The sequence below is a fragment of the Mauremys reevesii genome, linkage group 1 (assembly GCF_016161935.1).
Source record: "Mauremys reevesii isolate NIE-2019 linkage group 1, ASM1616193v1, whole genome shotgun sequence".
Classification (NCBI taxonomy): Eukaryota; Metazoa; Chordata; order Testudines; family Geoemydidae; genus Mauremys; species Mauremys reevesii.
In genome coordinates, this window is record NC_052623.1 from 229,838,977 (window position 1) to 229,852,351 (window position 13,375).

Genomic DNA, 13,375 nt, shown 5'->3' on the forward strand with positions numbered 1-13,375 from the left:
CCATGTATGCATGACGTTTGGAATCTTGTATTTGGACTATGATAGACGTTTAGGTGGGTGGCTGAGGATTACCTTTGTTAGTCTGTCATTACCTCCAGTTTGAAGTTAGGACTCACTTTTACCCCCTTTCCGAGCACTGATTTCAGCTGTTAAAAGTGAACCTAGGATCAGTTTTAGTTCTCTCTAAGAAGGCACTGTACATTCTGTGGCTAGCAGGACTTCATAACCATCTTGTCCTTCAGTATGAGTATGGTGTATACTAAATGTCCTCTCTCAATAGGTCATCCTCCCAGGTCATATTGGTATACTGGTGACAAATGACTGCCCCTGTAACCTCCATACCACATGCATCATCTCATTCTAGCTACACCACGTAATGTTCTATGCCATGGCTGCTGTAGAAGTGAAGAAAGATGTCAATGCAGAGAAAAAAAGCTAAGCTTTATCCAGCTGAAATGTTGTGGGAGGGTAGTCATATGAAAAATTAGTTTTAGGGGGTGAGGGAGGGGAGTGTTCAAATGTTGGCAACTATTACAGGCACAGAGCTTATGTTCCTATGAAAAGATAAGCTAACTGCAATGGAAGAGGTACACTTGTATATCCTAACTGGAGAAGTGCATAAGTTTATTAGGTCAAAAAAAAAATCTTAAAAACCAAACAAACAAACAAAAAGTAAATCCAGTTCAAATGACTGGCATAAATAGTCTGGAACAAACTATGCCAAGGAAATCAAAAGGATATTACAAAGATCCAGAGATACAAAGGTCAATAATTCTTCAAATACATTAGAAGCAAGAAGGTTACGTGTTGCTTTCATACTTTGCCGTGTTTAAATTCTCAACCTTGATGTTGTTTTAGCATAATTACATGCAAAAACCCTCCTTTGTTTAATACAGAAGAAAAAATATTTTACAGTTTGAAGCAGTGTTCTCCAGCTGCATTTAGAACCTGATGACTTTGCACAGAAATAGAACCATAACAAATTGCAGTTACATGTTTTGTTTAAAAATATCTATAGTTTATAGATTTCCTTATGTTTTATAATTGTGCAAAACATTGCGTGTTGCATCACATCTGCTATAATAGATTAGGCATATGCAGTGCAGTTCCACTTTCCTGCCATTCAAGAACAACTAAATTTAAGTACAGAGTGTATTCCAACGTGTAAAACATAACCTTGGTCAAGAGTTTCAAAAGTGACTAGTGATTAAGGGACACTGTTTTCCAAAGGCAGGTGCCCAGAACTTCCTGAAAATCAGGCTCCTTCAAAGTATCTCAGGTTGAGCGCCCAAAAATCACTAATTGTTTTTGAAATTTTTTCCAAAAGAAGGTCTGAAAAACACTTTAGAGGGAAAAATTTCTTTTCCCCATGCTCACCTAGCTAATGGATTTTTCTCACATTATCTAAAACTTATCTTTTGCTGAGACTGGGTTAAACTGAGCTAGTATAAAAGTGCGGAATGCCGTTGAAGTCAATGGAATTGTACCCACTTACATCAACAGAAAATTTGGCCCATAATATATTATCTTAAATGAAAATATGTGGAAATTAAAATCACTTAAAGAACCCTAAGAAGAGGTTGAAATGAAAAGCTCTTCTCGACCTTAACTACAGTGTGCTTTACATGTCGATAGTGCCTTTCTTCTCAGGAACTCAAAGCGCTTTACAAATATGAATGAATTTAGCCTCACAACATCCCGTGAGGTAGGTAAGTGTTATCCCCGTTTTACAGATGGAGAAACTGAGGCAGAGTTCTGAAGTGACTTGCCCAAGGTCACACATCTTGTCAGTGGCAAAATCAGGCACAGATTTCCAAGAGTCCTGAGTCCCAGTCCTCTGCTCTCTTATGTTCCCTCCCTACTACTATAAAAGAAAGCAATATATGCAGCTTCTTTTCCTTCCTTGGTCTCACCATGACTACAGAGGAAGTAGAAGTGAATATATTTACTCCTGGCTGAATTCCCTGCTTTCTTTAGAAGTAGCACTTTGTCTGACAGTACTAAGTGCTCATTTTTTATTTCTGCAGAGTTGTTTCTTCCAGAATGTGGTAGAGAGAGGGTTTCTTAAGTCAGGTTTCTCCAAACCAGAGAGAGACTGTACAGGGTGCAACAGGAAGTGGAGAATCCTATTTCTTGCAGAAGACCTGCTGTTTGGCATTCTTCACACGCTGTTCCTCCTTTAGGTTCATCTGGCGTGCGTGTTTGCTGGAGATCACTTCCACATGCTCTGAGGGAAACCAGCCTCTCTCTCCATCTGAGAGTTTCACTCCTTCCATCCAGCCTGCAGGGGTGGAGGCAGACACAGAGAACATGGGACAAACTGACTGAGATGTCCCTTTTCCCACCCCCAAAAAGCCCCATCCTAACTGAACAAGCTAGAACAAGACACCAGCCAAAAAGAGATCCCCTTGCAACCTTCAAGCCACATGGTCTATTTGTTTAATGGTCTAATTGATACCCCAGATAATAGGCAGGCAAGGGAGAATCTCCTCCCAGTCCCATAGGCAGGGGCAAGATGCTTTCTGAGAAGAAAGCTTCCCTCTCCATCCCTTATATAGCCTAATGGCCCTGTCATCAAAGGGATGACTCAGTTTTCACTCCCCTTATCCAAGAAGATCACCGCTTGTTCCACTCACCGTCGTTGCTGTTCTGCATGACCATGAGGATATCTGCTTTCTCCAGAGCCAGCTCGTCATTCTCCCGAGCTTTGTATGTCCGTATGCACTGAACCTGAGGTGAGTCTGAGAGACAAAGAGGAGTAGAGAGCGTGAGCAAGCTGGAGGAGTGAGAGGGATTGCAAGTGTCGGGTACCGCATTCTCCCCAAGAAAGGAAGAACATGAGGGTCAGGCACAACACCTGAGGGGTGAGGGAGACACCTTTAGGGTGAGGCCTAGCATCTGAAAAGTGGGGAGGTGGAAGAGTGCTTGTGTTAGGGGTGACACCTATGATGAGTGTCTGAAGCTGTGGAGGAGCTGGGGAAAATAGAGACTCAGGGGCATCGTCTGGAGATGAGGGGAAAAAAAACAAGAATCAAGTTTGACATTTGTAAAATAAGTAAAGGGGAGGATGAATGCTCTTCAGATTCACTCCTAGGTTCATGTTACCCTTATATCTTCCTCCTCACTGGGACACAACTCTGCCCCCTAGGCAAGTCCTCCCACCCATCCCAGCAGCGCCTAAGTAGTCTCACCAGGGCTTTCTAAGAGATCTGGTTCTCCTCGTGGTGGCGCCAGAGCGGAGATCCATCGCAGCTTCTCACTGCTGGAAAATACCAAAATACAGATGCTGGAGAGATAAGAGTGAAGCAGCCAGGGATATTTGGGGGGGGGTGTTTGTATAGGGAGGGATTGGAGAAAAAAGTGTCTGCCACCACCTCTTGGGGAAGTGAAAGAGGATGCTAAATGGGAAAAGTGAAGGATTAGTGAGAATTTGGGCCTAAATGAAGGAGGGAGGAGAAAGGGGTTGAAAAAATTATTTCCCACACGTTGGGAGTTGATAACGCTGTGTCTGGGATAGGAGCTTGAGATATCTGCCTGGGTAGTTCAATGGAGTAACTGAGAAGCGGGTAGGGAACAGGATAGGGTGGAGAAAGATGGCTCAGTGGATGGGATTAAGGGGTCAAGATGACAGCACCTTGGGATAACTGGAAAGTGGGGTGGGAGGCTTGCAACTTCATTGTAAGAGAGTGTCCTCTGGGTCTCAAAAGCAGCGGGGGGTGTTGGGCATTTAAGCAGCAGAGAGAGGTACAGAGTTTTGGCAGCTGCAACCGTATGTATAAGTGGTGTTAGGATTCAGTGGGAATAATCTCTGGCTCTTACTGTGTCTCTGTGCGAAAGAGGAATTCCACTCTTTTCCCCTGGTTGTTCTTAAGGAGAAAAAGACGGAAAACATTTTTGTTTGGCCCATGCAGCTTCATCTCACACTTCTCCCCACGTACATCTGAAAATGCAGCATGATCAAACACGACAAAGCGCCCACCCCTAAAGGGAAAGAGAAGGGGAATTAGAGAAACTGGGTTAGCTTTAAAAGTGACATACACGGATAAAACATTGGGGTTTGGGCCCTTTCTTGCTGCTTTGATAGGTCAAGAAGGTTTAAAAGCGGTATGGGGGTGGGGGGAGTTCCACCTTAAACCTAAAAAGTCTCATCATCTTCTCTGCTTTTGCTAGAAGTCTTCTTAGAGTGCCAGAGAATTGGAACAGTATTTTTCTTACTCCTCAATGGAAGGGACAGGATTGTTTGAATCTGTCACAGGCCATTTTTCTCACAGGTGTTCATCAGATGCTAGTTAAATATTTTACAACTTTAAAGAGAGAGTCTGGACTAAAGAATCCTTTCCCCTCAACTACTCAGGTTTCACGTTCTTGTCATTTCATATTCCCACTGGTTCTCTAGTCATCCATACAGACCTTAAGCTAAAACAGGTTGGGGGAGAAATGCGTTAGCCTTGAACAAAACTAGACTGAACTAAGTTATGCTGTGAAGCATAAAGGGGGCTAGGTGCAAAGGGGAGGAAGATATGTAGAACGACAGAAGAATGCTGTAATTAAGAGTTTGGAAGTGAAGGTACTGCATGATGAAGCTTGCAGGCTGTTCATGAGATGTGAGAGTGCTAAACTGAGCAGTCTAGCCAATAAAGGTTGCCATCTGCTGGCTGGAGTCTGATGGGGAAGGGACGCTGCCTCACCAACATCCCCACCCTTTTCTGGACCCGAGATTATAGAGGTCAGTGAGAGGTGCAGTCTGGGAGACTCACTCCCTGGGCCGGGACAGGAGCAGGCAGTCATTGAAGAGGTGCAGGTAGATGGGGCGGGTGGTAGGTTTCCCCTTGGTGCTCAGAGTGTTGTGCAACGCCATCAGCTCACCACACTTCACAAGCCGCCTTGACTGTGAGACCAGTGGGAATATCTGTGAGACAGGAAGAATGCCATGATCAGATACCCATGGAAGTTGATGCATTAGGGCTGGAGTTTACCTGGAACCCCTTGTTGAAGGCATAAGGTGAGGTTTGATATTGCTCTCATCTCCCCTGGTGTAGGTGGGCAAGTTGTGACCTGAATCCGCTGCTTCCAACTCCAGGATGAGGTAGATGAATTGGGTAGATTCAGCTCTTGTCATCCTGGCATAATGCAGGGGAGTAGACACTAGAATCAGCTCTCGCTCCCCTCCTTGTACAGGAGTGAGGTGCTGGGCTGATGTACAAGAGTGGGTCAGGTTACCGAGCAACCCAGGGGGAGTGTCTCACTTTGTACTGCAACTCTATTTTCTGAGTGCTCTATATTAGTTCACCAGTGCTCCTCATGTATTGGAAAATACAGGGTGGGGTGGGAGACAACAGACTGAGTGTGCAGTGATGGGTTAGTGGCGTTGGGTCAGGGTAGTAGGTAGGACTAAAGTAGAAATCAGAGCGGGTGGGTTCTCACCTTGCACTCAAAATCAATCTTTTGTCTTAGGTAGATCAGCTCCTCAGTGCTCTTCATGCGCTGGACGTTTTCGTTGCAGTCCTTTATGAGCTGCAGAGGGGAAGGAGAAAGAGGTTGTTGGGAGCTGCCCGCTAGGAGTGGATAGAGTAGGTGTAGATGGCACAACCCTCAGGGTTCTTTCTCCCAGAACCTTATTTTCCAAAGAGCGGATGGATGCTGTGCTTTCTCGGCCAAACAGTTTTTACTCACTGTGGAGGTTTAGTCCCTGATATTGAGCTCTGCTCTGAGTGAGGAGTGCTGTCATCATGTCTCAGTTACTGCAACCTCCGTAGGTCTGGTTTTGACAAATCCAGTCTTGTCCTGCTCAGAGCTGTTAAGAATGTTGCTGCAAAGAGCACTCTCCGAGCCTGTTTCTTTGACCATAACACCCGTCACTCTGCCTCGCTGTAGTGGCTCTCCCTTCTGTTTCACATCAGACCTAAGCTACTTGTCTTCTACATTAAAAGCCTTTCACAGCCTCTCCCCACCCTAACTAGCATCATGATACTGCCTATCATTCAGTATCAAAGGGTCAACTCCTGCCTTCGATTGGTTGTCCGCCTCCATTGCCCACTTGTTAAATTTTCGAACAAACCCTTTTAAGCTTGGGTGGCACTTCTGTAAACATTTGCAGAACTAGTTCATTATCCACCTTCAAGTCCCTCCTTTGCTGGTGATGCCTACAAGAAACTCAACAATGGTTAGGCTGCTGGTGCATTAAGATCACAGCCTAGCATGCTATTGTTTCCTTATGCTCCTATCTGTTGTCTCCTGTCTTATACTTTGTTCCAGCCCCAAATAGCTTACAGTCTGTCTATTTGTCCTCTGTTTGTACAGCACCTGGCACAAAGGGCTACTGGGTGCTACAATAATACCAGGATCTCTGGGGAGCAGTAGATGCATCAAAATACTGTTGCTTGCTGGGAATTGGGTCAAGTCACTGGTCATTTGGGAGCAATACTAACTACAGGGGGTCTCTCAAGCATACAGGAAGCTGGGGGTTTATTAGATAGTACTTAACCACAGACCCCACCTTTGCATGGTCCTGACCCACCTCCTGCTCTACTAAATCTGTTCTCTATCCCCACATGAGGGGGATTCTTTTTAGCCTTAAATACAGAGCTGTTTAATGTGCTTGAAACCCAGCAGCTGCTAATAGTGCATGGCAAGGTGGATTTACAGAAGAAGGGAGCAACACTCCAATGGACAGGACTAGCTCAAGTACTGTCTAGGACCCACTTTGCTGCAAGGTGCAGGATTCAGTGTGTGACATTCTTCCCCACACCAAATGGTCCCAAATTCCTATGCTCTATAGCTGCTGTGCTGGGGAGACTCAGTCCTATGAGACTTGAGTAGGGGTCGATTGCATAGGAGGGCGTGCACACCATGTCCAAAAAATGATCTGAGCGGTTGCAGGGGTGGAGAATACCTGCAACGATGGGAGCGGCATCATGAGTCTTCAAGGAACTCAAATTATTGCCCTATTTATCTTGTTTATTACCATAGTGCATAGTGACCAACCAAGAATGGCATCCCATTGTGCCAGGCATGGTACCAACACAAAGTAGTTGACAGTCCTGCCCCTGAGAGCTTCAGTCTAAATAGACACAGGGTACGGCATACGGATTGATGATTGTGCAAGTGGTATGTGAGTGTCATGATATTGGGGGAGGGGAGGGGACAGATATGGCAGTTTCTTGCAATATCCTTGAAAAAACCTTATTGAATGAAGTAGCTTTGGAGTTTGTTGCATTAAAGATGCAAAGTTTATGTATTATTGTAGAATTGTATGTAACTTTTCTAGGGGGGAGATGTGACCCCCCCATAAACCCTGAAAAGTGTGTTAAGCTTCAAAGCTTTAAACAATATGCCAGACAAGATGGAACCTTTGGGACAAACAAAGTTGAGTGGGTTTTCTCAGAAATACTTGGGAGGAGGTGAATGCAAATTCCCACTTCTGGACCCAACCTTCTGCCATTAGGAGAAACCCATTGTCTGCTGATTACCTATTCTTGGAATAGGAAGATCAAAGCTGTAAGCTGCAAAAAGGAGGGACTTATAGTTCAGAACAAGCTCCCCCATGAATTTAACAGTTATTAACTTGTAACCACAGGAAGACTCCTTAGTGGGGTTTGAAGGACTGATCAGCCCCAGTTGGAGTTGGTGGGGGGAGAAGCTCTGGTAAGCTTTTAACAATGCGGGTATGTTTCTTTAGTGTTTTTAACATTTTCTCCATAATGCTTTCACCTTAAGAAATGAGCTTGTTTAGAAAGGACTGTGGGGTAGCTTGTAACTGTGGGCAATAAGGCTGTTTATAGCCTCTGAAGAGAAACCAAAGCAGGCCTGCTGAGGCAGTCTGACTTGCAGGGGAACTCATTACAGGCAGCCTGGCAAAACCATGGTCAGGAAGGACTGAGCTGTGGGTCTCTACCTCAGAGACCTGGTGGCCACGGACCTGGGAGCCTGAGAGTGGGTGCCCTGGCTGGAACCAGAATGGGGAAATATAGGTGCAAGTGCCCTGAACTGTGATGGAGGTTTCTGTTTAAACCCATTGAGCTAAATGAAAGACAAAGGGAGTGAACAGCCAATCAGCACATGAGAGAGAATGCCTAGAGTGAAAACTAAAGAAAGTAGTGAGACATCATCAGTGCCCAACAGCCCCTGCTCTTGCCCTTGGCTCCCTGCTAACACTTCAAGAGCACGTGGCACTAGCACATGAGCAGTAAGATCATGTGAGCATTTCAGTCTGCTCCTGATGGGAGTCCCATGCTGTGGGAGTCCCTGCAGCTGTTTGGTTCACTGCCTAAAGCAGCACTGGCAGGTTGGCAATACACTGCTAGTGGAGAATGGGGCTGGTGCTCCTTACCTTCTCCAGTGCATCATAAGCCTGTGTGGCCTGCACTTCTTCATCCGACTCAGGCGGGGTTCTCTTCAATATATTCTGCAGAACAACCACAAAAAGTGTCTCAGAACGGAGGCTGAGAGAATGGACCCCCAGGACAAAAGAGATGGGCATGTGGATATGGGGGAGGCAGGTGTAGGGAGACAACAGGATGAGCAATGGCAAGGGAGAAATGGGCGGAGGGCCAGGACAGGAGGGGAGCGTGAGGGGATCAGGATAACCAGCGAGAATAGGAATCTGCATGCAGCTCCTGTCTTTGCAAGTGTACTACTAGACTCAAATATCATATGCAATAACTTCTGTAGGGGTGAAATGAATACTAGTCGTGGCACAAAACAGCCTAGGTACAACAATGTGGTTCTTCTTTGTTCAATACTTCTTTCTATCTGTCCAACAATAAGGCACATTGAGCACACTACATTGGCTCCTGTTTGCTTCCATGTGCAGTTCAAGGTATTTTTAAAGCTTTGGCTGTGCATTAAAAACTCCTAAACTCGAGAAGGGGAGCCTGCAAGCATTTATAATAACATAGCCAGCATTGGCGTCAGAGCAACTATCAAAGATTATCACAACCATGCTATGCAGGCCACTGAACAGGCAAACTTCTCTCCTGTTCCCCTCAGCTCCTCTTTCTTTCCTTGTCTGGCCTTGGACAGGATTCCTGTGCAGTGACCTGTGTCTGAGTGTGCAGTGAGGGAGCAGTTAATAGTATGGGCTGGGGACTGGAAGTCTGAGAGTGGGTTCCCTGGCTGGAACCACAAGGTCCTCCGACCACAGCACTGTTACCTGTAGGAGGAGTTTGAGTCGGGTGATGCGTTGGAAGGGGAGAATGAGGAAGGATTTGAGCGAGAGGCGCTGGCACACCGTGGCACTTTCCAGTTTCTCCAGGACTTGCTGGAACCTTGCATTCCCAGTCCTGAGAGAGAGAGAGAGAGAGAAATCTAGAAGTTGTACAGAATAACAAAGTGGTGGTTCCTTCCACAACGGGAGGGGCAGGATCACAGTCTGATATGACCAAGCAGCAGAGCCCCCATTACCTTGGAACAGGCTCGTTCCCTGTCTCTCTCAATGGAGTTGAACCCTTCTGCTGGGGAAGAGGTAGAGTGCAGGATGGCCCTTTGGGAACTGGGTCTCTCAGCAGGGTAGCAGTGAGAAAGTAATATTGAGGTGGCATCACAGGGACCTACTTCCTTCCTTAGATGAACAGCCATACTGGGTCAGACCAGTGGTCCAACAGGCCTGGTATCCTGTCTCTGACAGTGGCCCATACAAGAGCTGTAGGGGGTGTGTACAGAATATAGCTGCTGGAGTGATCCACCCCGTCTTCCCCTCCTGGCTTCTGGTGGTCAGAGGTTTAGGTTGCCCCAGGCATGGAGCTACATCCCTGACCATCTTGGCTAATACCACTTGATGAATCTATCCTCCATGAACTTTTCTAATTCTTTTTTAAACCCAGTTATTCTTTTGGCCCTCACAACATGCCATGGCAATGAGTTCCAGAGGTTAGCTGTGTGTGGTGTGGAAAAGTACTTGTATCATATCCCCTTTATGCTTCTCTTTTCTAAGCTGATCAGCCCCAATCTTTTTAGTCTCTCTTTGTATGGAAGCTGTTCCATACCCTTAATAATCTTTGTTGCCTTTCTCTGAACCTTTTTCACTTCCACTATATCCTTTTTGAAATGGGGTGACCAGAGCTGAACTCAGTATTGAAGGTGTGGATGCATCATAGATATATATATATATATAGTGACGTTATGAGATTGTCTTGTTTTCTATTCCTTTCATAATAGTTCCTAACATTGTCAGCCTTTTTGACTGCTGCTGCACACTGAGCTGAAGTTTTCAGAAAACTATCTATGGTGAGTCCAAAATCGATCTTGAGTGGTAACAGCAAATTTAGAACCCATATTATATATGTGTAGTTGGGATAATATGTTCCATTGTGAATTACTTTTTACTTGTCAATGCTGAATGTCATCTGCCATTTTGTTGCCCAGTCACCCAGTTTGGTGAGCTCCCTTTGTAACTCTTCCCAGTCAGCTTTGGACTTAACTATCTTGAATAATTTTGTATCATCTGCAAACTTTGCCACTTCCCTGTTCACTCCCTTTTCCAGTGGGCAAGAGAAGCTGTTCCCTGGTGAGACAGAGCCCTTTGGAACAGGGAGACTTCTCCCTACAGAGGGAATAGCCACATTCCAATTTCCCCCTCAATGGGTTAGGGCACTTCCCTAGAGGCAGAGGCAATGCCTATGTGCGCCTCCTCCTTCCTTTCCCCAGAGCACAGGCAGCATCCTGGAGGCCCTCTCTGTTTGGAATTGAGGCTTTGCTGGTGGGCAGAAGGGAGGGATCAGTACCAAGGCAGCCTCCCTCAGTATTAGGCGGCAGTGAGGAGGAGTACAAGGGGTGGCCCTGTTAGGTAGTGCCCTTCCCTAGGAGAAGAAGGGAGGCAGTATGTGTGCAGCTTCCAGGAGGACTGGGTTCTTGTATGGAGATAGCAGTGGGAGAGTTCTTACTGAGGCAGCCTCATTCTGCATTGGGGTCCCTCCCCATAAAGGGTCAGTATCGAAGTGACCTACAGCTCTCATTTGTTCTCTCCTGCAGGGGGTGTTGTGGCACTGGGGGCATTAGCTGCTCCACTCTACCCTCCACAGCCAAGCTGAACTGAATCCTCCAGCCAGTCGTATCTGCCTCCTCCAGTAGGAAGGGGTGGCATGAACCTGCAATTATTTGTTTCTGCCTTCTCCAACAAGGGGCTCTGATACTTGGTAGAATCAGCCCTGCCCTCCCAATGGATGGTTTCTGTAACACTGATGGAAGCCTCGACCGCTCTCATACACCCACGCTTGTAGATGGGACATGACTACCAGGGGGCAACCTGCAGTTGCTCAGCTCTATCCTGGCTTATAAATGGCACTTCTGAAGTGCATCAAGGAGAGCAGAGGGTGAGACAGGAACAAAGCAGCGTTCTTACACTAGCTTCTGGAAAATCTGCTCCTGGTAGGTCTGATTTGTCACGTATGGTAGATACACCTTGCGGAATTCAGGGGCATGTCTCAGAGCCACATCACACACGTTGAAGTTGAACATGTTCTCCTCAAACTTCTCCTCCAGCTCGAAGAGGAAACTGTAATGCCCCATATGTCGCCATGAAAGGAGAGAAACACTGTTACTAATGTGCTGTGGTTACTGCTATTATTTATTATTTGCATTACAATAGCACCTAGGAACCACAGTCATAGGCCAGGACCCCATGGTGCTCAACGTTGTACAAACACAGAACAAGAAGATGGTGCCTACCTCAAGGAGCTAAAACTCTGACTATAAGACAAGAGACAGCAGATGGATACAGACAGACTGGAGAGTACAAGCAAAGTGAAAAGGTCCTTTTGTCTCTATCAGTCACCAGACTCCTTCTCTTGCTGTGCTACGTGTAAGGCCCACATACTAATCACAAGGTTCCTCTCCTCTTTAGGGGGACAGCAGAGGCCTGGTGGTGGTGGTTTGGTTTCCAGTGTGAAAGAAAGCTGAATACCACCAAAATACATCATCGAGGCAAAAGGGATTTCAGCTGCTGTGAAGTCCGGTTTACAGCTGCTTAAGGCACAGTCACAAGGATCTGAGAGTTTAAAACACAAACAACCCAGCCCTGTAGTTGAAATGGAAAAAGTGGTAGAGAACCAAAGGACATGCAATCAGTCAAACCTTAAAGGAGAAAAATAAAGGCTCTGAGATACAGAATGTACACCAACCAAAATGTCTGGCATGTGGCGGCACTGGTTCTGGTTCAGGCTTATGGGTGGTGCTGGATTGAGCCAGGTTGGGATCTGCCAGATAGTGGCACTAGTTTTCTTAAACTGGGTCAGGTGAATGATGGGTTCTGGGTTATGTCTGCTTGGTGCTAGATTTGGGCTGAAGTCTCCTTCCTGGTAATTCTCGTTTGGTTCAGGCCAGGTTTGGTGGGGCCTATGGTCTTGTTGGTGGCATTTTAGATTCTTTGTTCTCCTGCTATTTTCTGTTTGTACAAATGTGCCACCAGTTCTAAATGCACCACATTGAATGAACAAGACTACCTGACTCTCTCTCTTACCCAAAGGACAGAGGTTCATTCCAGGGTATGAGGAAGGGATGTGTGTCCCAGGACTGAATGGACATGTGGAGTAGGGGTGAGGGGGCTATTGACTGGTCTGATCTTTGTTTTCCATCCTTGGACTGTATCTGCACTTCACAGACACTGGTGGTCTCTGAAGTGAAGGACCTGGACTCACCTGGCACTGACATCACGCACTTCCTGCAGGCGGGAGAAAAGCCACTTGCGCTCCTGATTGGTGAGGAGTGTCTGGAGTTCTGATGAGCACTGGAAGTGATCCACTGCCACATTTAAACTGCGCAAGTACGAGGCCTCTGACATGATCAACTCGAACTTGGCCTGTAGAGAAAGGGACATAGCATCAGCATAGTAGGCATGTCTGTGAGGGATGTAAACGAGATAGCACTGAAGGACAATGAAGGGGCAAAGGCTAGGAACCTTCCTGGCTTCCAGTGTAGGTGCTGTGTAGCTGCTGATTCCTAATGGGGAAAAAAAAAGCCAAGCTCTCTAACCAGGCAGTGTAAAGAGATGATGCTTTAATGATGGTGAGAGGCCTGGGGTGAGGCAGGTTGGCAGAGATCGATGGGGACATCAGTCTATTCCAGTGGTTCTCAAACTTCTATATTGGTGACTCCTTTCACACAGCAAGCCTCTGAGTGTGATCCCCCTTATAAATTAAAAACATTTAAAAAAAATATTTAACACTATTATAAATGCTGGAGGTGAAGCAGGGGTTGGTGGTGGAGGCTGACAGCTGGCGACCCCCCCATGCAATAATCTCATGACCCCCCATGAGAGGTCACGGCCCCCAATTTGAGAATCCCATGTCTATTCTTTCTTCATCTATCCATTTGTTGGGATGGAAGGACAAGCTTATGGTGTGATTTGAAGCTATTCATCAACTTTGACTGGGAACTGTAG

The 13,375-nt window shown here is 46.2% G+C and overlaps 1 protein-coding gene across 11 annotated transcripts in view; it reads right to left on the bottom strand.

Moving 5' to 3' along the window:
• Positions 1–709: 709 nt before the first annotated feature.
• Positions 710–13,375, bottom strand: part of ARHGEF5 (Rho guanine nucleotide exchange factor 5) — a 48,331-nt gene continuing 35,665 nt past the window's right edge. For 6 of the 11 annotated variants that reach the window (XM_039511762.1, XM_039511789.1, XM_039511779.1 and 3 more), the window contains 10 exons: positions 12,633–12,793; positions 11,339–11,491; positions 9,152–9,281; positions 8,330–8,404; positions 5,425–5,514; positions 4,758–4,909; positions 3,820–3,981; positions 3,192–3,262; positions 2,637–2,741; positions 710–2,281 (listed from right to left, as the gene is read on the bottom strand). In XM_039511762.1, coding sequence (XP_039367696.1) covers positions 2,127–2,281; positions 2,637–2,741; positions 3,192–3,262; positions 3,820–3,981; positions 4,758–4,909; positions 5,425–5,514; positions 8,330–8,404; positions 9,152–9,281; positions 11,339–11,491; positions 12,633–12,793 — 1,254 coding nt within the window. In that variant the 3' untranslated portion in view covers positions 710–2,126. Of the gene's footprint in view, positions 2,282–2,636; positions 2,742–3,191; positions 3,263–3,819; positions 3,982–4,757; positions 4,910–5,424; positions 5,515–6,788; positions 6,893–8,329; positions 8,405–9,151; positions 9,282–11,338; positions 11,492–11,583; positions 12,014–12,632; positions 12,794–13,375 lie in introns of those variants that run through there. The other 5 variants (XM_039511795.1, XR_005590858.1, XM_039511803.1 and 2 more) reach the window with 5 other exon arrangements.